The sequence below is a fragment of the Lepidochelys olivacea genome (genome assembly GCF_965140295.1).
Source record: "Lepidochelys olivacea isolate rLepOli2 genome assembly, chromosome: 10".
Lineage (NCBI taxonomy): Eukaryota > Metazoa > Chordata > Testudines > Cheloniidae > Lepidochelys > Lepidochelys olivacea.
Window position 1 is genome coordinate 30258172 of NC_140420.1, and position 25136 is coordinate 30283307.

At 49.2% G+C, this 25136-nt stretch overlaps 2 protein-coding genes across 7 annotated transcripts in view; both read right to left on the reverse strand.

Moving 5' to 3' along the window:
• Positions 1 to 5811, reverse strand: part of SEC14L5 (SEC14 like lipid binding 5) — a 59212-nt gene extending 53401 nt beyond the window's left edge. For both annotated transcript variants that reach the window (XM_084642101.1, XM_084642100.1), the window contains exon 1: positions 5688 to 5811. The gene's annotated coding sequence lies outside the window, so the exon portion shown is untranslated. The remainder of the gene's footprint in view (positions 1 to 5687) is intronic.
• Positions 5812 to 12409: 6598 nt separating this feature from the next.
• Positions 12410 to 25136, reverse strand: part of LOC311527015 (syntaxin-binding protein 4-like) — a 119936-nt gene continuing 107209 nt past the window's right edge. For 4 of the 5 annotated variants that reach the window (XM_084640546.1, XM_084640543.1, XM_084640545.1 and 1 more), the window contains 4 exons: positions 18831 to 18880; positions 15290 to 15426; positions 14587 to 14644; positions 12410 to 13240 (listed from right to left, as the gene is read on the reverse strand). In XM_084640546.1, the coding sequence (XP_084496672.1) occupies positions 13135 to 13240; positions 14587 to 14644; positions 15290 to 15426; positions 18831 to 18880 (351 nt within the window). In that variant the 3' untranslated portion in view covers positions 12410 to 13134. Of the gene's footprint in view, positions 13241 to 14586; positions 14645 to 15289; positions 15427 to 18830; positions 18881 to 25136 lie in introns of those variants that run through there. The other variant, XM_084640547.1, reaches the window with a different exon arrangement.

Below are 25136 nucleotides of genomic sequence, written 5' to 3' on the forward strand. Positions count from 1 at the left end.
TTGGAGGGCCATTGTGGAGGACAAAACTGTTGAGCAATCGATATTAAAAAGAGTCCTACTTGTCTGACTTTTCCTGGAATCTGCTATATTACACACACAATGACCAGCTGCAGTATCAAACCAGACTAGCATCTACAGTAACTAAAGCGATAGTATTTTACAGAAAGAAGTGCATGTTTGGGGCTCTCATTTTCCTTGCCCCATTCATGTGAAAGTGGGGAATACCTGAGAAACTACAGGAGAGTAGGGGGAAGATCAACAGTAGTTGCTGTCCTGGTTACCACATTTGTATTGGCAGGAGCCAGTTGCTGAATCAACTGTTACGTCATGTTTTCTTGACCTTTTAAGTTCTCTCATTGGAACCATCTGTTCTCATGTCACTCTTTCCTCGCCTTCTGGAAATCTCTGGAGATTCTAGAATCTCCTGCCGAAAACTGTTGTGTCCTCCAGAAGTGAGCCTCATCCTCATACCAAAGCATTTGATCAAAATCCCTTTTCCATCTCTCTTGATGAGAAGCAATAGGACTTTCCAGCTTCTTTTTTCCTGGATCTGAGATCCACCAACCATTCCACCCTCTGGATTCTGTCCACCTGCCTCTATGCCTATGGAGCAACAGAGCCACTACAATGAAAAATAAGTGGCAGGGTTATTTACCTAGCAATATCTCATCCATTCATTGGAATACCAAGGGATGCAATAAAATTAGGATACAAAAGTGGAGTGGTGGAAAGGAAGGAGGAATCATGGAGACTCGCAGAACAAGGAAGAAGCAAACACTTCCAGCTACCTGTGAAGGTTTAACAGTCTTCTTATCAGTAAATGAGTGGCATTGTTAATGACAACCCAGAGGAAAAAAAAAATTTCCATATGGTCTCGAGATAAGCCCCCGTTGATACCTAATACAATGCAAAGCTGCATACTTGGCATAGAAGGCTCCTCATTCCCAGGTTTCTCCTCCTGCCAAACTGGCTTGAATGCCGTGAGCAAAAGCTTATGCTCAAATAAATTTGTTAGTCTCTAAGGTGCCACAAGTCCTCCTTTTCTTTTTGCCACAGTGTGGCTGGGTCCTGGGATTTCCCAGAGAGATCCTGGAAACATGTTGGGAATCGCTCAGTCTGGCATCTCGCATGCCAGCTCCTCATCCCTCTTGGGCACCCGGTTCAAAAGGTGGCATTCACACTACTGCACTGCAAGTAGTCTCCATGCTAGCCAGTAGCACAGGAGGTTGCATGGAAGGTCCAATGACTCAGTCCAGCTTAGAGAACAGATACATTTTACATGCAGAGCTGGACCTACTTTTCCTATCCTGAGCTTTATTGGAAGGAACTCTGGTTCCAATATTTAATCTTTTCACAGCACCACTTGGTGTTCTGATTAAAGAACATCTCTGCTAGTTGCCTGGACCCCCAGTTACACAGCACAGTGCTCCTTACAGAGTTCAGCCTCTCCCGGAGCTCATCTCCCCAGATGGCTACCAGCATCTGCATGTCAGCCTCAGCAGACTTCCAGGAAAAAAAAACGCTAGACATGCTAGCAGATGAACCAAGATGAAGTTGATCACTGGCTAAACAGTATACAACTGAGCCCCATGGTGTGTGCGGTGCTATTTGTACAGCTAAGTGTCTTCAAACAAACTTGTCCCTGGTGTAGTGGAGTTCACAGAGTGGAACTGACAGGCTTTCTAGACAGCGACTGATGCACTAAGAACAGAGGTAGGCAAACTACGGCCCGCAGGCTACATCCGGCCCGCAGGACCATCCTGCCCAGCACCTGAGCTCCTGGCCCAGGAGGCTTGCCCCCGGCCCTTCCCCTGCTGTTCCCCCTCCCCCGCAGCCTCAGCTCACTACCCCGCCAGCACAATGCTCTGTCCTGGTGCCTGTCCTGGTACAGCCGCGCCGCCAGCCACCAGTGCTCCAGGCAGTCGGTAAGGGGGCAGGGAGTGTGTGTGTGTGGGGGGGTTGGATAGAGGGCAGGGGAGTTCGGGGGATGGTTGGGGCCAGGAGTGGTCAGGGAACAGGAGGGTTGAGTGGGAGCAGGGGTCCTGGGGTGGGGCAGTCAGGAAGGAGAAGAGGGGTTGGATGAGGTAGCAGGGGGCAGTCAGGGGCAGGGAGTGGGGGAGTGGATAGGGCAGGGGTCTTGGGGTGGGGGCAGTCAGGAAGGAAGGGGGGGTTGGATGGGGCAGGAAGTCTGGGGGCAGTCAGGGGACAGAGTGGAGGGGGGCGGGGGAGGGAGGGTGGATGGACGGATGGGGCAGGGGGTCAGATAGGAGGCAGGGGCCAGGCCATGCCTGGCTGTTTGGGGAGGCACAGCCTCTCCTAACCGGCCCTCCATACAATTTCAGAAACCCGATGCGGCCCTCAGGCCAAAAAGTTTGCCCACCCCTGACTAAGAAGATCTACCACACTACCGGGACTGTTATGCAGGCACGCCCTGTTCACAAAAGGCACAGCACCGGTGGAGAAGGGACTGAATTGGACCTTTGAGCAAGGCTCACCATTGTATCATCTTCAAACGGTTTCATGATATATTCAGATGTTCCTATTGCTGCACAAGTCATGGATGCAATGTGTGTTACTAGTGTGCCAAGAAAACCCAAACTACCAGTATGCCGACCCAGAGAACAGCTGGGCCTGCTTTAACCCTGCACTAAAGCCAGTCAAGGTGCACACAGGAGCGGAGCCAAACATATCAATACTTTTATATTAACTTGGGGGGCCAGCCTTTGAAGTTAGAAATATTTGGGGCCTCATTTTCAGCAACCCACAGTTCTCAGTGGCATCAAATGGAGTTGTGCACAACCAGCCCTTCTGAAAGTCCTTTGTTTAAAAATATTATTTAAAAGGTCAGTTAGCAAGACAAAACCAGAGCTTAGCATTCCATCCACTGAATTCCATATTACATTTAAATGCAAGGCACACTTCTCCAGTATCACCATCTCTGATCTAAAAAACACAGTGTCACGTACATAAAAAAACAAAACAAAAAACCCCTAACACCATCAAAGAAACTATCAAAGCACACCTCTGAACAAACACAATTTGCACCTGGAGAGAGGAGGGGAGAACAAACACATGAAAGTCATTTATCATGTTGCTTAATACACTACTGGAAGATTATTACTCTGATACCATGGTGATGAGCACAGAATAAGAACATATATAGAAAAAAGAGCTTAATGATATCCATGATGAGGCTGGGGCAGACATGCCAACGTTAGCTCTGTGTTCATTTCAAGCCCAGGCAGAAGGGAAGAAACTTTGAAAGGTTAAGACTGCTAAGGGAAAAAGAGTTATTTTCATGCTTTTAAAACAACCAGAAGGCAAGAAGTTAAATATGGGAACCAGAAATAGAAGGCAACAAGAACTTAGTCTGTTTTTTTCTAAATGAATTTTAGAGTGTAAAGTGATTTACTGAAAGATAAGTGTTTTCAGGCTTGTCAGTTATTCATCACCACTCCAACAGCTTTACTCCTCTCTCTGCTCCCCTGAGGCTCTTAACTACGATCTTCTCCAATCAGCAAGACTGATTTTTTTTCACGTCTCCTTCATTCCACCCACTCGTCCCCTCCCTTCCCTGTACTCCTCAGCCCACTCTCCTACCCACAGAGATAGTGCCTGCACCAGGCAACTTTAGAGGAAAAAAATCCCACCCATGCTAGTGCTTGTTCAGTTGTACCAGTGGAGCCCTAGTACACGCAAGCTTCTGGCGTTCTGTCAGAGAGAACCAGACACTCCCGTCCAGCACCACTGACAGAGTCTTGCCTTAGGGCTGCCAACTTGCAGCTGATGCGGTGGGAATTTTCTTCTAAGCTACTCTAGAGTAGCCTTACTATCACTGTGAAGTCTTGAGCATCTAATGGGCAGAAATCAAATCCCTGGTTGGTTCAAGTGAGGATAGACCATTAACTTCTTCCACATCACACAGCAGTTTGCCCCTAACCATTGTTACAAGTCTGGAACTACCAAAGGGTGCGGGACACACTGGATCAGCAGGCATCAGCACAGTTCAGGACTTAAGTGCATTGGGAAGGCTTCATGGAGTCCCACATTGGAGCAGTTGAGGAGAAAGGGTGATATAGGTCAGCATTCAGAGACATTAGCGGTGTTATGTGGGAGCCCAAGACAGGATTAATACAGAGGGCTGCAGGTCAGGTTGAAAAGCATCAGCAGAGCTGTGTGAGAGCCCAAGACTGGAGCGGCGGGGCAGGGAGTATGTTTCCAGACTTTATGGTTGCAAAGAAAAGCTGCTGGATGGGACCCACAGAAGTGCCATTTTCCTGAGGCTGCAGGCTGGCAGCTCCAGTTCCAGAGCTGCTGCTCAGCACCTAACTTTACCTAGCTGGGTAACTGACCTGAAGAGCTCTATGTAGCTCAAAAGCTTGTCTCTCTCACCAACAGAAGTTGATCCAATAAAAGTTATTACCTCACCCACCTTGTCTCTCCAGTTTTACAGGGGCTGTTTAGAGCCCCGGGGGCAGCAGCGAAATTGTCCAGGGTCAAATCAATTCCCTGCTGCTCAAAGCTCAGAGCAGCAAGGAGGGCTGGCACTGGAGTTACACAGAGGAAGAGATTCCCTGCGCCCTGCCCCTCACCCAGGAAGAGGGGGCTGGAGCGGACACGATCCGCACGACAGGGGATGCGGCGAAATGGTTCTTCCCAGCTGGGTGAGGCGGTGAGCAACAGCAAGCAGGGTCTAAGGCCAGCCCCAGTCTGGACCCCAGCACAGCTCCTCGCCCCGGAGCGGGAATGGGGAGCTGGGTTGCGACCACAGCTGTGGGAGACTCCCCAGGGTCTACCCCGCTCTCCGGGGCGGGCAGCTCACGGCACCGTCCCCAGGCCCTGCCCGCAGAGCCCCGGGCGCCGTAGCGGACGGCTGGGGTGCGCCACCTGCCAGGGCGGAACTAGCCCCGTACGGAGGGAACCGGAGCTCCGAGCCCCCGGGATGCACCAGAGCCGGGACCGGCCCGGGACAGCAAAGCAGAAAGGGCGGGGACGGAGGCAGGGAGCCGCCCGCAGAAGAAGGGGAAGGGGCGCCAACTCGGAGGAGGCACCTGGCCGGGGGCTGGCAGCACGGAGCTGCGGGGGAGCCGGGCCGAGCCGGGCAGCGACACGGAGCCGGGCCGGGGGCGGGAGCCGGGCCGAGAAGCGGCAGGGAGCTGCGGGGGAGCGGAGCCGAGGGGGGGCAGGGCGGGGAGCCGGGGGGAAGCCGAGCCAGACAGCGGCACGGAGCTGCGGGGGAGCCGGCCGGCAGCGGGAGCCCAGCCGGGGTCGGGGGCAGGGAGCCGGGGGGAAGCCGAGCCAGACAGCGGCACGGAGCTGCGGGGGAGCCGGCCGGCAGCGGGAGCCCAGCCGGGGTCGGGGGCAGGGAGCCGGGGGGAAGCCGAGCCAGACAGCGGCACGGAGCTGCGGGGGAGCCGGCCGGCAGCGGGAGCCGAGGGGAAGTCGAGCCAGACAGCGGCACGGAGCTGCGGGGGAGCCGGCCGGCAGCGGGAGCCGAGGGGAAGTCGAGCCAGACAGCGGCACGGAGCTGCGGGGGAGCCGGCCGGCAGCGGGAGCCGAGCCGGGGGCGGGGGCAGGGCGGGGAGCCGGGGGAAAGCCGAGCCAGGCAGCGGCACGGAGCTGGGGATGCTGCCCCGGCTGCGGGATACCGCAGGGGCTGGGAGCCGGCCCCACTCTCCGGCACTCACCCTCACACCGCGCCGCGGAACAGCCGGACCGGATCCATGGCGCAGGCAGCGTCCCGGCCTCCTGCTGCCGCGGCTGTTCCCCGGGTCAGCGGCATACAGCAGCCCTTCAATCGCCGCGCCGCCAGCGCCCCGCCCACTGGGCCGCACAGCCCCGCCCATGCCCAACCCTTCTATTTCATAGCCCCGCCCTCTGTGCCGCAATGCCCCGCCCACGACAGAGCCACGCCCACTGCCCCCCCCAGCTCCGGCCCAGTTAAGACTGCAGATTTATTACAGCCCTTTTCACCAAAAGTAAGGCAGAATGACCCCGAGTGCAGTAGAAATCGGGGTACTACGTGTACCACGACTGCTCCCTGCTTTTTTATTAAAAAATGTCCTCCTGCTGGCCCTGCAGAGGGGCACTGCCCGCTTCTGCCCCCCAAGAGCATCCTCCATGGCAGCCCCACAACCCTATTCCTGCCTGGTGAGGCTGGCAGGGTGAGTAGGGGCTGGAGAGCAAGCTCATTTTGCATCCACATCAAGCAGCAGGGGCTCCTGCAGTTCTGGTCAGGAGGGTAGAGTAGGGGGAAGGCCACCCTGAGGAGCAGTGCGGTACTGCAACCCTCCACACCTGATCATCATGCCAGGACCAGGATGCTAGGCCCAGGCCCCTGGAGAGGAGCTGCACTGCAGGGTAACTACGGCACAGGCTTGCTCTCCAACTTCCACCCCCAGGAGCTGCCCTTCTCCCGGAGCTGGGGGGCAGGCTTGCTCTTCAGCTTCCCCCCCATCTCCCACCCCTCTGCATGGGGCTGACACCCACCAACCACTATTTGAGAAAATCAGTCAGGACAAAGCATCAAAGCCAATAGAAAAATCACACTGTGACTTTTGTCCCCCGTAACTAACCTGCAGCCCTAGCCATGGTATCACCTAGAGCCCCACCAGCTACCCTAACCCCCTTTGCACCACACAGCCCCCGACCCTACCTCAAGCGCTACCAAAAAGCTGCCCCCCACCGCACCTGAAGTCCTGCTGCAACCTAAAGCCCCGCCTAGCAGCTCCACTCCCTCCAGTATTATGTTTGGGCTACTGTGGCCCAATGAATCATAGAATATCAGGGTTGGAAGGGACCTCAGAAGGTCATCTAGTCCAACCCCTTGCTCAAAGCAGGACCAATCCCCAATTAAATCATCTCAGCCAGGGCTTTGTCAAGCCTGACCTTAAAAACCTCAAAGGAAGGAGATTCCGCCACCTCCCTAGGTAACGCATTCAAGTTCTTCACCACCCTCCTAGTGAAAAAGTTTTTCCTAATATCCAACCTAAACCTCTCCCACTGCAACTTGAGACCATTAATCCTTGTTCTGTCATCTGCTACCATTGAGAACAGTCTAGAGCCATCCTCTTTGGAACCCCCTTTCAGGTAGCTGAAAGCAGCTATCAAATCCCCCCTCATTCTTCTCTTCCGCAGACCAAATAATCCCAGTTCCCTCAGCCTCTCCTCATAAGTCATGTGTTCCAGTCCCCTAATCATTTTTGTTGCCCTCCACTGGACGTTTTCCAATTTTTTCACATCCTTCTTGTAGTGTGGGGCCCAAAACTGGACACAGTACTCCAGATGAGGCCTCACCAATGTCGGATAGAGGGGAACGATCACGTCCCCTGATCTGCTGGCAATGCCCCTACTTATACAGCCCAAAATGCCGTTAGCCTTCTTGGCAACAAGGGCACACTGTTGACTCATATCTAGTTTCTCGTCCATTGTAACCCCAGGTCCTTTTCTGCAGAACTGCTGCCTAGCCATTCGGTCCCTAGTCTGTAGCGGTGCATTGGATTCTTCCGTCCTAAGTGCAGGACCCTGCACTTGTCCTTGTTGAACCTCATCAGATTTTTTTGGCCCAATCCTCTAATTTGTCTAGGTCCCTCTGTATCCTATCCCTACCCTCCAGCGTATCTACCTCTCCCCCCAGTTTAGTGTCATCTGCAAACTTGCTGAGGGTGCAGTCCACACCATCCTCCAGGCTATGCTGCACCTGCTAGTAAGGCTGAGAAGTGTATGTACTGTAACTAACATGTATGACCACATACACAGGCCTAGTTCTTATTACAATTTATATACTGTATTCTTTGAGAAATAAATGTAACCCGTTTGGGATTTAGAGAGCACAGCCCCATTAAAACATTGTCCTGAGGCAGTGGGAGTGCCGATTGCTCTAGGATAAGGAAGTGCACATTGTACCAAGGGAGTAGAGAGGGAGCACCACAGGGTGGGTGTGTCTCGAGCTCCAGGCATAAGGACCTACAGCAAGCAGGCCCTCACAAAGGGAAGCAGCTGAGAACCAGCCCGAGCCTAGGAGGTACAGAGCAGCCGACCAGCACCGCCCCAGGACAGGAGGAGCACTGTGCCAGGGAGGAATCACCCGAGAAAGACAAAGTGGAGCTGGACCCAGTATCACTGTTGCCCAGAGCTGCATGGAGCTGTGAGTACTGGAGCTTGCGACCTTGCATTGGGAATAAGGAGGGAGGCTATAGTGGGAGATTGTCGCAGAAGAAGACACCAGAGAAGGTTGTTGAGGAAAGATGACTGGAGGCGGCGACCACAACCAGGAGCACCCAAGACTCACTGCTGGATTGGAACTCTGCCCAGGATTCCTGAACTCTGAGTGTAGACGCATTGCTCGGTGTCCGCCCTTTCAGACTGTGGCACCATGGGGCCTTTCCACAACAAACTCCTCTTGGAATACCCGGAGAACCAGGGAGCATCAAGGGTGTATCCAGAAAGCAGCAGCAGCAGGGAAATTCTAGAATCTGTGGAAATTTTTGGTTAGGTTTTGTATTTCAGAATCCAGTGTAGAAGGAAGGTCCCCATAGAAAAGTAGCACTCTGTGGACAACCCCCTCCGTATTGTTGCACTAAGCCATTTTCCATCCTCCTTTCACGTGTGCTTACTGATGATCCAGAGAAAATCAGTCTTGTTTAAACATTAAAGAGCCTCTTTAAATATTAAACTGCAAAGTTCACCTGGTTGTTAAAGCTGTATTTAAAGCAGGTTGGAAGCGAGTATCCATTCTCCAGTATTGGGCTTCCATGCAGCCGGTGTCACTCAATGGCGGGCCACTTTTCAGTACATCCACCAGCATCATGAGACTCAGAAATGCCAGCTCACTCCAAAGCATGTTTAAGGGACATTTAGCTTGGGGATGAGAAATGGTTCTCAGCCAATAAACTTTCTAATTTTTAATCTAGCTTCATTTAACAAAAAGGCAGCAATCAGTTTCACCGGGCTTAGGGGTAAGCAAAAGTTTTCCCAACTAGGAATGTGCTTGACATGATTCGTTCTGGGGAGATTTCTACAGAGAGAAATAAAATAAAATAATTATTATTATGATGCCCCTTTCTAGAGAGGTTCTCGTACGAGACTCTCAAACCCACTTACTGTGCTTTACAAACACTGATGTAGCTTCACAACACCCCAGCAAGGTAGGTCAGTATAATTATCCCCATTTTACAGATGTAGAAACTGAGGCACAAAGGGATGAACTGAGTTATCCGAGTTAAAAGACTGAGTCAGCACCACAGCTGGGAAGAGAATCCAGATCTCGAGTCCCCACCAACTACTCACCCAAATGATCCCTCATACAACAGCCTTACCTATCCCATCACAAAATATTGTATCAGTGGTTCTTTACTGCACATATCTGCATCACTATTGATCCTTCAAGATTTTACCATTGGTACCTGGCTGTGCAGCCTCCTCTTTTGTAGCTGTTAAATATTTTTGCTCATCTCTTTTATGTTTTGTTCATTAGGAAAAACAAAACAAAAACAAATAAGCAGTAAGAACTGAATCTTCTGTCATGCTTAAGCAAAAATGCACAGATATAGTGAGTAAGAAACACCAAACCAGTGAGATTCAAACCCCACAGCCTTCCAGGCCAAACTCCAGCCATTTTCATTTTGCTTTGATGCGTGATTGCAAGTTTATGTGGTTGCAGTGCACTGAATGCAGTCTAGGATTACGGTTTAATTACTTTAATGGGACAGTATGGGCTCCCCTCTAGTGGATAACCCTTGTTATTTTTCACTCGTTTTAACTGCAGGTTGTAGACTAATGCATTATAGGACTTCCTGATCTTTATTGTAAATGCTTCTCCTCATTTCCATTAGAACATTTTGGACCCCAGATACATGGTCATAACAGCCACTGACACCAAGAGATCTTTTAGATATTACAGTGATAAGTTTTACAGAGAATTCTACAATAGTGTCATACCAATTGCAACTGAAGGCGGAATTAAGCGCTTTATGGGAGAGCTAGAACAGGCCCTATATAAATAAGATGCATTTCAGTTAGGTGCCTTCTCAACTGACTTTTATGCACATGCTATTTGTTTCTTTTTGCCTTTCCCGTTTTGTCTCCGAGTTACTGTGGGAAGAGGTCAGTGTTCCTGCTCTGCTTTCTGCCTCCGACCTAATACCATATGCGTAACAGTAAGGCACGACAGCAATTTTATCATCACAAAAATCTACATCAATTCTGGCAGCGTTCTCCTCCTCAGAGCTTAGCTTTCAATGTTTCTCTGAAAGGGTAGTGGCTAGTAACAAGGCTATTAATAGGAGACTGTGCTTGAAGCAATCTCAAAGGGGACATGACTTGTGCGATGAGATACTGTCAGAAAACAATAGGGTCAGGCTAAAAAATGGACTCTTTTGAAAACCATGTAAAAGTCTTCCCGAAAGGGTCCTGACTGTCTGGGTACAGGAACCCGGGGATTCCCAAATGGATTGCTGAGAGTACAGAATCCTCTGGTCTTCAGAGGCTAAAATCTGAAAGGCTCTTCTCCTTGTAGAAAGTGGGTTGGCAGAGGGCTGTAGCTATAGTCTTACATTTTCATGGATATTGGGTAGAGGAAATGAATTGTACTGGGTTAGTGTCTGTTTCCTTCCCTCTCCACTTATTTGGTTAGGTCATACAATGCTTTCCATGCAACACTTTGCTTTGCCATGTTTTCTTTGCCCAGATCATGATGCAGTGTAATATATTTGTATAATTGTTATCTTCTTTCATTCTCGTTAAAATGAAAGTCACCTTACCATGGGGAGTATTAGAGATTGAAGGGACCTAGTAGGTCATTTAGCCGAAAGTCCCCCATCTCTTACACCATGCTAGTTGTTTACTTAGCTGCTCTCCTCCATCCCAGAGCTGGCTGCATGTTAGTGGTGAAGAGATTTTTGTATGTATATTGTTTGTAAAGTGCTTTAAGATCTTTTGGGACAAAAAGTCACATATAAATAAGTGAATACAGGTATGACGTTGCACTCCATATTTTTATAAAAATATGTTTAGAAATGTGGATATGATGTAACTGGAATATGCTTTATGCAAAAGGTTACAAAGCTTATAATCTACTGAGTGTGGTCATCCTATTTGTATGAATGTACCATTCTTGTATCTGAAACTAGGAATATGAAATATAACTTTGAGGTCCTATTGTAATTATGCAAAGTGTGGGCCATTAATGGTGGTTTAGAATCTTGATGGCACCCATTGACTAGGACAACTGGGTGTAGATGGTTTATTTACCTGCAAGCCTTCTTGTGGACATGGGGGCCAGCTTGTGGGTAATGAAGAATGAGGTCTTACAGTAACATGTGACCATGTCACCTGATACTGGAATCCATCTTAAACCTGGTGCTTTTCCATTTAGAAGGAGGGGTGGGAACCCAGAGAGACAAAGGATTCCTGCCTTGGGCCAAAGCTATAAAAGGGGCTGGAGCAGAACAAAGGTTGCCAGTCATGAGAAATCCCCTAGTTATCACCTGAGCTGGAACAAGGACTGTAACAGGGGAAAGCATTGGGCCCAGACTAGGAAGGAGTCTAGTCTGTGAAAGAAGCTTATTGGAACATTTCCGAGGGTCAGATTTCCTGAATTCAGTTTCTTAAATGTATTAGGCTTAGACTTGCGTGTTTTGTTTTATTTTGCTTGGTAACTTACTTTATTCTGTCTGTTATTACTTGAAACCACTTAAATCCTACTTTTATACTTAATAAAATGACTTTTGTTTATTAATAAACCCAAAGTAAGTGATTAATACCTGGGGGAGCAAACAGTTGTGCATATCAGTGATATAGAGGGCGGGCGATTTGTGAGTTTACCCTTTATAAGCTTTATACAGAGTAAAATGGACTTATTTGGGGTTTGGATCCCATTGAGAACTGGGTGTCTGGGTGCTGGAGATAGGAGTACCTGCTGAGTGGTTTTCAGTTAAAGCCTGCAGCTTTGGGGACGTAGTTCAGACCCTGGGTCTGTGTTGGAGCGGAGTAGTGTGTCTGGCTCAACAAGGCAGGGTTCTGGAGTCCCAAGTTGGCAGGGAAAACGGGCTCAGAGGTAGTTTCAGCACATCAGGTGAGAGTCCCAAGGGGGGTCTCTGTGACTGTACCCGTCACAACAGGGTATTATTATTATGCACATGCCTTCCTTTGACAATTGTGTGGGACCTGTGTGGTTTTAAGTCCCAAAGAGGAAATTTGAAGCTATGCTTAAAAGTTCCTGGGTAAAAAGCTAGAACATGCCCATTTATAATGTGATATCTCAGTTCAACTTGCTACTAGTTGCCAACATCTGTCATACATAAGGGAAAAACTGAGGCTAAGAAGTAGCTGGCCCAAGTAGGTTAAACGCATCCCAGAGACTCAAACCAACCAATTCCAAACCTCACCAGCTCAGAAATCAAACACCCTCTAAGCAGTGTTTTCATTTTATTTGCCAGGCTGTGCTTTCATATCAGATCTCTACCATGTTCATTGCTAACCACATAAAACCTCGAACCACATGGGTCTAGTTTCCAAGTGTTACCCCACACCCCTATAGTTCCATGGTGTCCTTTCTGTGCTCAGCAGAGCTCACAGGTACCACATTATTAACACTGTCGGCTACCTCCGGGCTTCTTCTTTCCACTTCAAGCATTGCAGCTGGGATAAGCTTTACAAAAAACACATGATCTGTATCCCAAGACAGCTATAGACACTACAGAGTAGGTTGGTTTCACTACAGTCCACTAAGTTTACTTTGGTTTTTCCCATATGAAATCCCAAAAGGAATCCTTTCAGGACACGTGTCCTTCTCTGGTTAGTCCATGCTCCTCTTACTTTATAGAATGCCAGCTCTAAAGGCTGCCTGCCTGTGGGGTCCATGCATTCACATCCCCTCAGTGATAAGTTTCCGGCTGTCTATAAAGACAGAACCAAGAGAGAACAGCCTTGTATAATAATTCAGAGGTAGCCATGCGGGTGGGTTTGCTGCTTAAGTCTTAGGTGGCTACTCAGAAGAATCAGTGTCTCAGCAGAAAACTCATGGATCTTCTGCTCTGCCTGGAAACTGAACCATCCATTCTGCATCCTGTCTCCCAGCAGAGCATCTGTGTTATGAATATACACGGTTATGCATAGGAGTGCATCTCAGGAGATTTATGTGGTCTTCTCAGGCAGTTCCTTGGTTGAGCTCGAGAGCTGCGGCTCATCACTCTTGCTATGGGTCGGAGGAGGGGGCCATGTGGTTTCCTGATGAAGATGGCTGGAAACAGAAATCAAATTTTACAAAGGTGTGGGAGAAGAACGCCCATGGCAACTTAGTATAAAAACAGGATTCTGTGTTAAAGGAAGGGATGGTTTATGAAAAATATAAAGGTCACACGTTCTGTAGGACTACTTAATTGCCCTGTAAAATTTGCCAGTGCATCTGTTTTGCACACACGAAACAGAGGTGCTTGGAGATTTTTAGGGTGCAGTTGAGATGGCCAGCTAAAGGTTTAGCCTGAGACAATGAAGTATACATTATTAAGGTCTCAAAAATAAGGCCCTAATTCAGCAAAGCACATAAGCATATGTTTAACTTTAAAGCATGAGAGTATTCCCACTGAAGGGTGTAGAATCGGTACCTAAATACAACCCATGCTGATTGTACTCTGCTGAGTGATAGCTGGAGTGCATCAGAATTAAATGTGTGTGTTTATATATGTAGTGCTTGGAGCAAGTAATATTCAGACCCTCAGCAGGGCTCTATTCATACTGAAGAACCATACAGTCACCGAGGAAAATGTCGATCAGACAAGTCCTGGAGCCAGAAAACCCTACTTGGCCCGAACAAAGGCAGGCTATAAAAAACACAACAGGAACTGGCAAGAGAATTTGCCCTGCTCCCTGCTGGAACTCCCTTGCAGGACGAATGGCTTGCCTCGGAAGGAACTCATTTCCCTGACATCAGCATTTTCTGAAGGCTGGGTCTCTATAGTACGGAAGAAGGAATATGTCCCCTCTCACCTCTGATGTCTCTGTGTTTTCTTTATTGCCACATCTGTGCCAGTCCATGGAACCCCCTGATGTCTACCTATTCCTGTTCTAGTGCATGGGTTCTCTGCTCGTACTTTCAACAGCCAGTCCTAGATGAGCACCCTTGCCTAGTGACTTGGCATTGCTATGCTGCCCACTGGCTCCCTAGAACTTAACTTTTATATGGAATATACTGAAGACATATGATATAAAATCCAGGAGGCTGACTACTGCACAGACTGTAACGGATTATAATTAAGCTGATCTAGTGTTTCAGACTGAACGAGATCAGGAGATGAGATTTGGATGAAGCAGATCTACGTTTCAGAGCGTGAGCGAGTGAGCCTGTTACGTTGTATTTCAGGAAGGCGTACGAGGTGTTGCCACTTGTCTGGATGAAAACGATAAAGGGATACAAAATGAGCAGTGTTCAATTTTAGCCATGTTTTCAAAAGAAGCTTTTTAATCTTTGTTGAGATCTTTCCAGTTAAAATCTACCACAACTGTAGGTGGACAGTGATCTTCAGAAGGCTGAGATGTTTGCAAATACTTCCGGCAGAACTAAGAGGCCCAGGCAGACCTGACACTTACTCCTTGTAGTTGAGGCTTCCCTCCCCAGTCAGGCACTCGTCCCAGTTGTATGGCAATACTGCAGACACAGGAACACAGCCACCAATTAACAAAGGGTCAGAAAACACCATTATTTGTTCCTTAACAGCAATGTACAATGCAACCAGCACCGGGAGCATAGTACCTGCATAAAGGATATACCTCCCCTTCTCACTGGAAATGTTTAGGGCCCATTGGCTACATTCAGAATTGCAGGTAAGACAGCTGACTTCGACTCCCACACACTGAGTTAGAATCCCTTAGCTTGATTTACACCCACTTATACAGAAGCGGGGGGGGGGGTCTAAGCTGATAGAACTTCATGCCAAGGACGCCTTTCACCCTTTCTGTTAGCTACTTTTCCTGCTAAACTCCTTTTTCCTGGTCCCTCGATAGGAGTTACATCAATCTGACGTGTCCTAGACTCCCTCCCCTCCAACACTGTAGGTCAAATTCAGAGATGATCCATACGGAGAGTGGGGTATAAATTAATTATGCATCAGTAAGCAGGTGTGAATCTAAATAAGCTTAAGGGAATCTAAACTGGTTTAACAAGTATGGGGTGAAAGTGTAAGTTATCCCAACAAGAAGTACACTGCGTCTAGACTTTCTAAGCTTCAGACTCTCCTCTGAATTTGGGCCTCTAAAGCTGCCTCATCACTGAGAAGGGTTATACAAAACTTACCATCCTTTGTGGTGTTAGCGAGAATGGGCTCCAACAATTCTTTAGCTTCGGATATCAATAGGTCCAGGAGATCTGGAGATGGAAGAGACGCATCCAAGTTTGCTTCTGTTTTATCCTCCTCTGTCCGACTGTTGACTCTTAAAAACAAAAGTCAATCTTGCCAGAATAAAATGAGCAGCACAGCAAAAGGTCTGACTAGCAACTCATGAGAGAACCCCCCTCCCCCGCTGCAAATTACAACGTACTGTGTGTTTCATCTCATTCTGCCAGCAACACAAGAGTTTCTCTCTTTTAGACATACTGGTGTTGTGGTGATGTAATTCATTAATGCAAGGACACTGTCAAAGAGTTTTAAACAATATTCTCAGAGTATTAGAAACCACCACCTTGGAAACATAAAAACAGCCATACTGGGTCAGATGAATGGTCCATCTAGCTCAGTGTTCTGGCTTCCAACAGTGGCCAGTGCCAGATGCTTCAGAGGAAATGAACTGAAAGAGGCAATTAGCGAGAGTTCCACCCCTGTCATCCAGTCCTAGCTTCTGGAAGTGAGAGGTTTAGGGCCATCCAGAGCATGGAGTTGCATACCTAACCATCTTGGCTAGTTGTCGTTGATGCTACCTATCCTCCATGAACTTATTCATTTCTTTTTTGAACCTCGTTACACTTTTGTCCTTCACAACATCCCCTGGCAATGAGTTCCACAGGCTGACTGTGCATTGTGTGAAGAAGTACTTCTTTCTGCTTGTTTTAAGCTTGCTGCCTATTAATTTCTTTGGGTGACCCCCTGTTCTCGAGTTATGTGAAGAGCTAAATAACACTTCCCTGTTCACTTTCTCTGTGCCATCCATGATTTTATAGGCTTGTATCATATCCCCTCTCCATCTCTATTTCAAGCTGAACAGTGCCAGTCATTTTAATTTCTCCTCATATGGAAACTGGTCCATACCCCATCATTTTGTTGCCCTTCTCAGCACCTTTTCCAATTCTAATAGATCTTTTTTTGAGATCGGACGACCAGAACTTCACGCAGTATTCAAGCTGTTGCTCCTGAGGGGATTCTGCATGCACCCGCAGAACCCCCCCGCAAATTTCCTATGTTTCCCTGCAGAAAACGGCAGGGAAGGAAAGGGAAACCACATGGGAGGGGGGAGAGAATGGAGGTGGGGGTGACCTGGGACACATGGGGTTACATGCCACTGCCTCCCCCTCATTCTGCAAGAGCAGAGCTGCCCCGCTGAAGGAGGCTGTCTCGGCTCTGCTGATGCCGCCTCCTGGGTCCTAGTGCCAATCGTGCTCCCCTTCTGTGTGCTGGGAGCTTTCCTATTTTTTATTCTGTGCAACAGTGAGTGCTCGTGGTGGGGGTGGGGAAATGAGGGAAGAGGCAGTAGGGAAAGAAGGAGAGGTGGAATAGGGCAGGGGGAGGAGAATGTGGGAGTGAGGGGAGGGGGATGGAGAAGAAAAGGGGATAGGGGAATCATGGGGGGAAAGGGGATGTCGGCGTCCCCTTGGCTGCAGCTGGGGCTCCCCCATTAAGCAGGTCCATCAAACCCTCACCCTGACAAGCCCCACCCCCCTACACCTGGACCCCTCCGATGAGCACCCCACACCCAAACCCTGCCCCACTGTTCCCCAACCAGCTGCACCTGGGCCGCAACCCCATCAAGCACCACTCCCCCAGCACCCAGATCCCCCACTGAACCCCACACACCCAGCCCTGCCCATCGAGCCCCATCTTCTCCCACAAACCCCCCACCCCGTGCCCCAACCACCTTTACTCGGATCCCCTGCAGAGTCCCATTGCCCCTGCACCCAGAACCCCCCAACAAGTCTCTATGCATCCAGATCTCCCACTGAGCCACCTGCATCCAGATTGCCCCACACAGAAACCTCTCACCCCCCACCTGAATCCTCCCACACTAAGCCCCTCCACACTTGGATCCTGCTGAGCTGAGCCTGCTCACCGACACCTGGTGCCCCTGGTGCAGAGGGGCAGGGCCCTGGGGTGTTTCTGGGGCAGGCCCAGCTCTTGCACTTTGTCAGGGTCAGGTGCAGCCTCACTGCCAAGTCCCTGTATCAGGGGATGTGGGGGCTTCAGGGTGATCTCCCACCTCAATGCAGCCAGTGACCTGTGCTCCCCACTGCCATGCTGGAGCCACATTTATTTACTGACAAATAAAATTTGCAGAATTTTGGAGAATTTTAAAATATTGTGTGCAAAATTTTAAATTTTGGGGGGCAGAATTCCCTCTGGATTAAAGGTGTGGCTGTGCCATGGATTTATAAAATGGCATTATGATATTCTCGGTTTTATTATCTATCCCTTTCCCAATGGTTCCTAACATTCTATTAGCCTTTTTGGGTATGTCTACACTATAATTAGACATCTGCGTCTGGCCTGTGCCAGCTGAGTTAGGCGGGGGCTAGGCTGTTTGGGGAGGCACAGCCTTCCCTACCCAGCCCTCCATGCAGTTTCTCACCCTGATGTGGCCCTAGGGCTAAAAAGTTTGCCCACCCCGTCCTAGAGCCTGGCTCCAGCCCAAGCCGAGATATTTACACCTCAATTGAACAGACCCTTAGACTGAGCCCCGGGAGCCCAAGTCAGCTGGCATGGGCCAGCTGCGAGTTTTTAACTGCCGTGTAGATGTACCTTTTGACAACTGCTGCACATTGAGCAAATGTTTTCAGAGAACTAGCCAGAATGACTCCACGATCTCTTCCCTGAGTGGTAACAGGTAATTTAGAGCCCATCATTTTGTATGTATAGATGGCTTGGATTTATCTGAAATTGAACTCTACCATCCCCCTGTCATGCATAAATACTGGTGTATTATTATGAGGTTGCTCATTAGCATGGGAATGCTGATTTTTTTTAAACAATAAAAAAAGCAAATTTCTGATTCATTTGTTTTGGAAATCAATGCACCAAATCAATGCATCAAAGAATGATACGGGTTTTTCCAACAGATATTAAAAAAAGATACGTTCAGTTTGTAGGGTAGGGCTACAAACCTTAACAATGTCCCTGTAACCTTTTCAGTGTTAGCGATACACCTCAGTTCGTTTGCCAGACTCCCATCGACAAAGATGAATAAGAGCCAGCATAACTCCCAATTTCAGTTACAGATGATAAAAATGGAGATGGGCCCAAAACCAAACACAGGCTAATCTTAGGCAAATTTTGCAGAGGTAAGATCTGCAACTCAGACTTAATCTGCTCAAGACCTCTGAAAATTAGGCCACTTATTTAGGTACCTAAGCCTGGGCAACCAAGCTTTGGCCTACATAACTTAACCAAGGTCACTCAGAAAGAGTTTGGAACAGAACCCAGATCTCCTGAGTCCCAGCCTGGTAGTTTAGCCACAAGACCATCCTATACCATCTGTTTCATTCACAAAGTGACTGTATTTACTCAAGACCTTTGTTACCTAGATGAGAAGCAACAGCAGCAACTGACACCCTGTAAACACATCAGCCAGACAAAGGTCAAAACAAGATCATTTGATGCACACATTCACAATTCTCAGAAGCCTTTCCCCACCTTGTCTCATCTGGTAACTGGCTGGGTGTGCTCAGGACCCTGTGAACATTCTGTGCGGGAGAAAAAGAGAGTGGGGAGAGAAGATCTCAAACTTACAGGACTGACAAATTCCAGAGAACAAACCCCGTGCGTTTTTGCTGGGGCTCAGATTTAGTATGACAGTAATCAGCTTCTGTTTATTCACTGCCCTTGAAGCTAATATCTCAAGGCCTTTTGCAACAGAAGCAAAACGTGTATCCTATGCAAATATACAGACATTATGTAAATTAATCCAGACACTAAAATGTATCAGATGCAAGGTTAAAAAACTCACTCTTAAAGAATAATTTTTCAGGCTGTACTTCAGAGTGTCTGCTTCCCCATTATTCACACTCTGTGCCTTGGTCCTGCTCTTGAAGGCATGCCCACCCATGGACGGAGCCGGCAATGTGCACAGAAAGAGAATTCCCAAACAGCAGTAAGTAATATATATGAGGAAGGCATTCTGGGCTGCTGGTATGTCCCTCCAAGTTCAGCGATGTTTGTGTAACCCACCCACTTGGAGTTCACCAGCTCCTGGAACTCTGGACGCAGCCTCTAGGGGGTACTAATTACCCTAGGGACTGTAAAAGTCATGGCGTCCAGAGCCCTTTGATTCCATTTCAAACATGCTTGGAGTCACGGGTGGGGACGGAATGGACTAGAAACTCCTGCTGATGCCTGAAGGGAGGCTTTTGCATGGTGTGATCTGGACAAGCATTTTGCTGGGCCAGTGACACGTCGGTGCTGCTCAGCCCCTCAGCGTCAGGGGACAGCCTGAGTCAGTGAGAGACAAAGAAACTAGTTTAGTTTCAGTTTTGAGCTTTGGGAGCTGAGCAAGAAGCAGAACAGCTCAGGGAGCCTGACTCACGAGAGCCGGCCAGGAACTCCGCAGGACTCCAGACCAGGGAGCCAGGAGAGGGGCAAAGACATTGTAAGAGAATCCTTTGTTTTGTTTAAGCCAGCCAGCGTTCACAGCACTGCTGCACCTGTCTCCAGACTCATCCCCGGCATCTCATATACCTGGGAAGGTGCCAGAGAGGACACTGGACAATTTGTTGACGTGTTAGTACTTATTAGTTAACCCTAAGCCTTTGCTTTCCAGATCCTATATTCCTGCTCCCAATAAAGTCCCCCTTTGTTATGCTATTATTGTTGGGAGCATCATTTCTTTGCTGGGCTTCGTGCTGATGTACTTTGTGTCTTGCGTACTAGGTTTTATGCTCCTTGCCAGCAGTGGTAACATTATTCAGTTTTCCCCAGGGACAGCACCCCTCATGCCTCAGGCACTGCAAAGAGTCACCTTGGCTGAAGGCACCAGGCATCACAAAAAAGAAGCCAGGGCCCAACCCATTTAAGAAGAGGGATAAGCCAGTCCAAGTAGCAAGCAGGAAGGAGGAGGCAGAGTCAAATCAGTACTTATATACTCCAATATCCAGCATCAATGTCTATATAAGCCACTATCTACTGCTATAGCTCTGTAGTTCTGTCGCCCTATAGAAGTCTAATTTCCACTCTCTCCAGCACAACGGATATAGAATCTGCTCTTCCTTTCATTTTACTGTTTCCTCAAATGGAATGATTTCCATTGACTTCAATGGACTTTGGTCAGCCCCGTAGCAGGTATGCTGAGTCAAAGACAGCTCCCCGAGGGCTGGCCAGTGTACCATTGTATCACATTGCCATTTCAATGTACATTTAGAATGTCAGATTACTACATGCCATGACAGGGGAGGAAGAGCAAATGAAACGGAGAAAAACATTTTAGGCACGAGTCTAGAGCAGACCTACGGAAAAGTGTTGCGGGAACAAAATTGGTTTTCCAGTTGATATATGACATGTGATGAGAAAAATGACTAGTCAGTTATCAAAAGGTAAGGTTAAAATAATTCCTAACACGATGGACTAGATTGTAAGTCACAGTCAAATGGCAAAATTCCAGAACCAGGTCACAGCCCGAGTATCTGGGCTGCATCTTGTGGAAAACCACAGGAGGTGGAGAGGTAAGAATTCCCTCTGACTGGCGTGTGGAACAGCACAAAGATACAGCTACAGTCAGTGCTGCAGGGTCCTTCACAACTCCCTTGTTTCTCCTCCATGGGGGACAGCAGTGGGTAGATCCACCAGCCCGGTTCTTCCCCACCCATGGCATCCCAGCATTCCACTGTGGTGGATGCAGAGAGCCTGCAAGAAGGAAACTCCATGGTGCTCAGGGTGTGGATTTCCTGTGTGGATTCCCCAGATCCTGTCCCCCTTTCCACAGCAGAACTGCACTGGTTCCACAGGGTCAGCGTTCACTACTGCAGGAAGGGAGGGATGATTTGGCCTCTAGTGTCCACTATATGAGGGTCTTCTGGATTGAGTCACACCTAGTTATTCTAGGACTTGGGTCTGCACAATGTAGCCGGCATGTGTTTTTACAGCACATAGTACGATGGGCCCTGATTGAAGCCTTTGGGTGCTACAGTCAGATAAGAGGAGGTTACTTTCCTGTAACTGGAGGTTCTTCGGAATGTGTGGTCCCTAGCTGTATTCCACGGAGGGTTTGCACATGAGCACCATGCGCCCGGAGTCAGAGAATTTGAAAGTAGTGTCCACTAGTCTGCGCATGCGCCCTGGCTCACCTCATGGTTTCACTGCATCTCCAGTTCCTTCTCCACAGCAAACCAAACAGATCCATAACAGAGGGGAAGGAGGGCGGGAAGTGGAATACAGCTATGGACCACACATATTAAAGAACCTCCAGTTACAGGTAAGCACCTCCTCTTCTTCTTCTTGGAGTGATGGTCCCTACTGTATTCCACCGAGGATGATTAACAAGCAGTACCTAAGCCAGAGGAGGGTGTAAGGATGAAGATGGAATGGTCATGTGAAGGACTGCTGCGCCGAAGGAGGCATCTACTGCCGAGTCCTGTACTAAGGCATAGTGCATTGCAGGTGTGCACAGAACTCCATGTGGCTACTCTACATAGGTCCCAGAGCGGCCTGTCCTGGAGGGAGGCCAGGATTGAAGCCTGGGCTCTTGTGGAATAAGCCCACACCCCAGTGTGGGGAGGTAGATCAGAGAGTTGGTAGCAAAGTGTAATGCAACATAAATTCACTTGGAGATTCTCTGGGTAGAGACTGCCTGCTTTCTGCTACTGGAACAAACAGTCTGGGGAGCTTCCTGATGGGTCTTGTCCTCTGGAGGTAGAAGGCTAAGGCCCGTTGGATGTCTAGGGAGTGGAGTCGTCATTCCTCTATAGATGGGTGGGGCTTCAGGAAGAAATAAGGTAAAGCTTTGTCTACATTAGTACTCTTGTCAATAAAACTTTTGTCGGTCAAAGGGGTGTGAAAAAACATCCCCCGACAAACATAAGTTTCACTGACAAAAGCAGCAATGGGGACAGCGCTATGTCGGTGGGAGACGCTCTCCTGCTGACATAGCTACTGCCACTCAATTGGGGGTGGTTTAATTATGCCAGCGGGAGAGCAGACACAGAGCGGCTACATGGGAGACCTTACAGCAGCACAGATGCAGTGGTACAGCTGTGCTGCTGTAAGGTCTGTAGTGTAGACAAAGCCTAAGTAAATGGATTGATGTGAAAGTGGGAGATTACCTCTGGCAAGAATTTCGGATGCAGGCATAGGGACACTCTATCTTTATGGAAAATTGGGAAAGGGGGTCTGCCATCATGGCTCCGAGTTCACCGACCCTTCTCGCAGAAGTGATGGCATCAAGGAAGGCAACTATCATGGAGAGGAACATAGAGCAGGGGTGTGCAAACTTTTTGGTCTGAGGGCCACATCTGGGGATGGAAATTGTATGGCGGGCCACGAATGCTCACTTAATTGGGGGTTGGGGTGTGGAAGGGGGTGAGGGCTCCAGCTGGGGGTGCAGACTCTGGGGTGGGGCTGGGGATGAGGGGTCTGGGGTGCAGGAGGGTGCTCTAGGACTGAGGGGTTCAAAGGGGGATCAGGGCTGGAGCAGGGGGTTGGGATGCAGGAAGAGGTCATGGGTGCAGGCTCCGGGCAGCACTTACCTCAAGCAGTTCTCGGAAGCAGTAACATGTCCTTCCTCCAGCAGAGGTGCAGCCAGGGAGCTCTGCGCACTGCCCCATCCACAGGCGCCACCCCTGCAGCTCCTGGAAGCACCGTCATGTCCCTGCTCCGGCTCCTATGCGGAGGCATGGCCAGGCAGCTCTGTGTGATGTCCCGTCCGCAGACGCTGCCCCTGCAGCTCCCACTGGACGTGGTTCCTGGCCAATGGGAGCTGCCAAGGCAATGCTTGGGGTGGGGGGCGTGTGCAGAGCCCCTGGCTGCCCCTACGCGTAGGAGCCGGAGGGGGGACATGTCGCTGCTTCTAGGAGCCGTGCGGAGTCATGGTATGCGTGGAGTGGGGCAAGCCCCCGACACCGCTCACTGGTGGTAGCTCGAGGGCTGGATTAAAACATCTGACAGGCCGGATGCGGCCCGCAGGCTGTAGTTTGTCCACTCTTGACATGGAGCATGATGCCAATGCTTCAAAGGGTACTTTCATTAGTACAGATAGAACTAGGTTCAGGTCCCATTGGGGAGCAATGGGTTGGACAGGTGGGAAGGTTCTGATGAGACCATTCCAAAACCTCACAGCTAGTAGGTAAGTAAAGATAGAGTGCCCTTTCTCGGGGGGATGGTGGAATGAACTAAATCGCCACTAGGTGGACTTTCAGAGTTGAGGGTAAGACATGATGCCCTCAAAGACAGGAGGTAGTCCAGGAGGAGGGGGATCCCCGCTGATACTGGTGAAATTCCCTTTTATTGGTCCCAGGAGGCAAAGAGTTTCCACTTGGCTCAGTAACAATAAATACCGAATTCTTTCCTGCTGCTGGAGAGGATGTCTTGCACAGCTGAGGAAGAAGTCAGTTCTAGAGCAGATGCCCATCCAAATACCAAGCTATGAGGTGGAGCACCTGTGAATTGGGATGTCTGATCTCACTGTTGTACTGTGTCAGCAGACTGGAGAAGGTGGGGATGGGAATTGGTGGACGGGTTGACAGACGAAGGAGGTTGGGAAACCAGAATTGTCTGGGCCAGTAGGGGGCGATCAGAATGACAGTTGCTCTGTCTCGCCTGATCTTGTGGAGTACTCAAGGTAGGAGCAGTAGAGGAGGGAAGGCATACTGTAGTTAATTTGGTCTGACCCAGAGAGTATGAGAGCATCACCCAAGAGTGGTGGCTGAGACATCCCCTGGAGCAGTACTTGTTGCATTTGCTGTTTATGTGGGAGGTGAAAAGGTCTCTGGTTGGCACGCCCCATCAGCTGCTGAAGATGTGAACTACTGAGCCATGGAGTTCCCACTTGTGGTCAATTGAAAAATGCATGCTGAGCAAGTTCGCAATCACTTTCGGTGTCCCTGGGAGACAGGCTGCGGAAAAGAGGATCTGGTGGGTGATGCACCAACTCCAGAGATGGACTGCTTCTGTGCATAAAATGGTTGATCTGATGCCCTCGTTTGTTGATGTAGAAAAAAGTGATGGTGTTGTCTGACATGATAAGAACCTGATAGGAATGGACGAATAGGAGAAAGGCTTAACATGCTTTCTTTACAGCTCGGAGTTCCAGGATGTTGATGTGCATCCTGGATTCCCAAGGAGTCCACATTCCCTGTGTCATGTGATCATCCATGTGCGCTCCCCAGCCTATGAGGGATATGTCAGTGATAATCATCTAGTCTGGGGAGGAAGGGAACCCCTACGCAGACATGACGTGGGTCTGTCCACCACTGGAAAGGTGAGAGTACCCTGTGGGGAACTGCCAGCATGAGGTCCATGGCATGACAGTTGGGAGAGTAAACTGGAGGCACTGAATGAAGACAAGCAAAGGCCGTGACGTATGTGCACAAAGCCATGTGGCCAAGGAGTGTCAGGCAAGTCCTCATTGTTGACAATGAGAGTTCCGAGTTCTCACAGCGTCTGGAACCTGTCTCTTGGTAGCTAGGCCTGTGCTGTGACTGAGCTGATGGTGGTCCCTATAAAGTCCAGAGATTGTATGGGGCCAAAGATCAATTTCTCGATGTTGATACTGACTCGAGGGACAAAAGAAGGCCAAGCAACGTTGAAGTTGAAACTTGGGCTTCGTGCCTGGACTATGTGGCTAAGAGCCAGTCGTTGAGATATGGAAATACCAAGACCCAGAATCATCTGATATAGGCTGCTATGACAGAAAAAACCTTGGTGAAAGACTCTGGGAATGGTGGAAGTTATTCTGAAGGGGAGCACCCTATATTGGAAATGGTGGTTGCCAAGTGTCAATCTCAGGAAGCACCC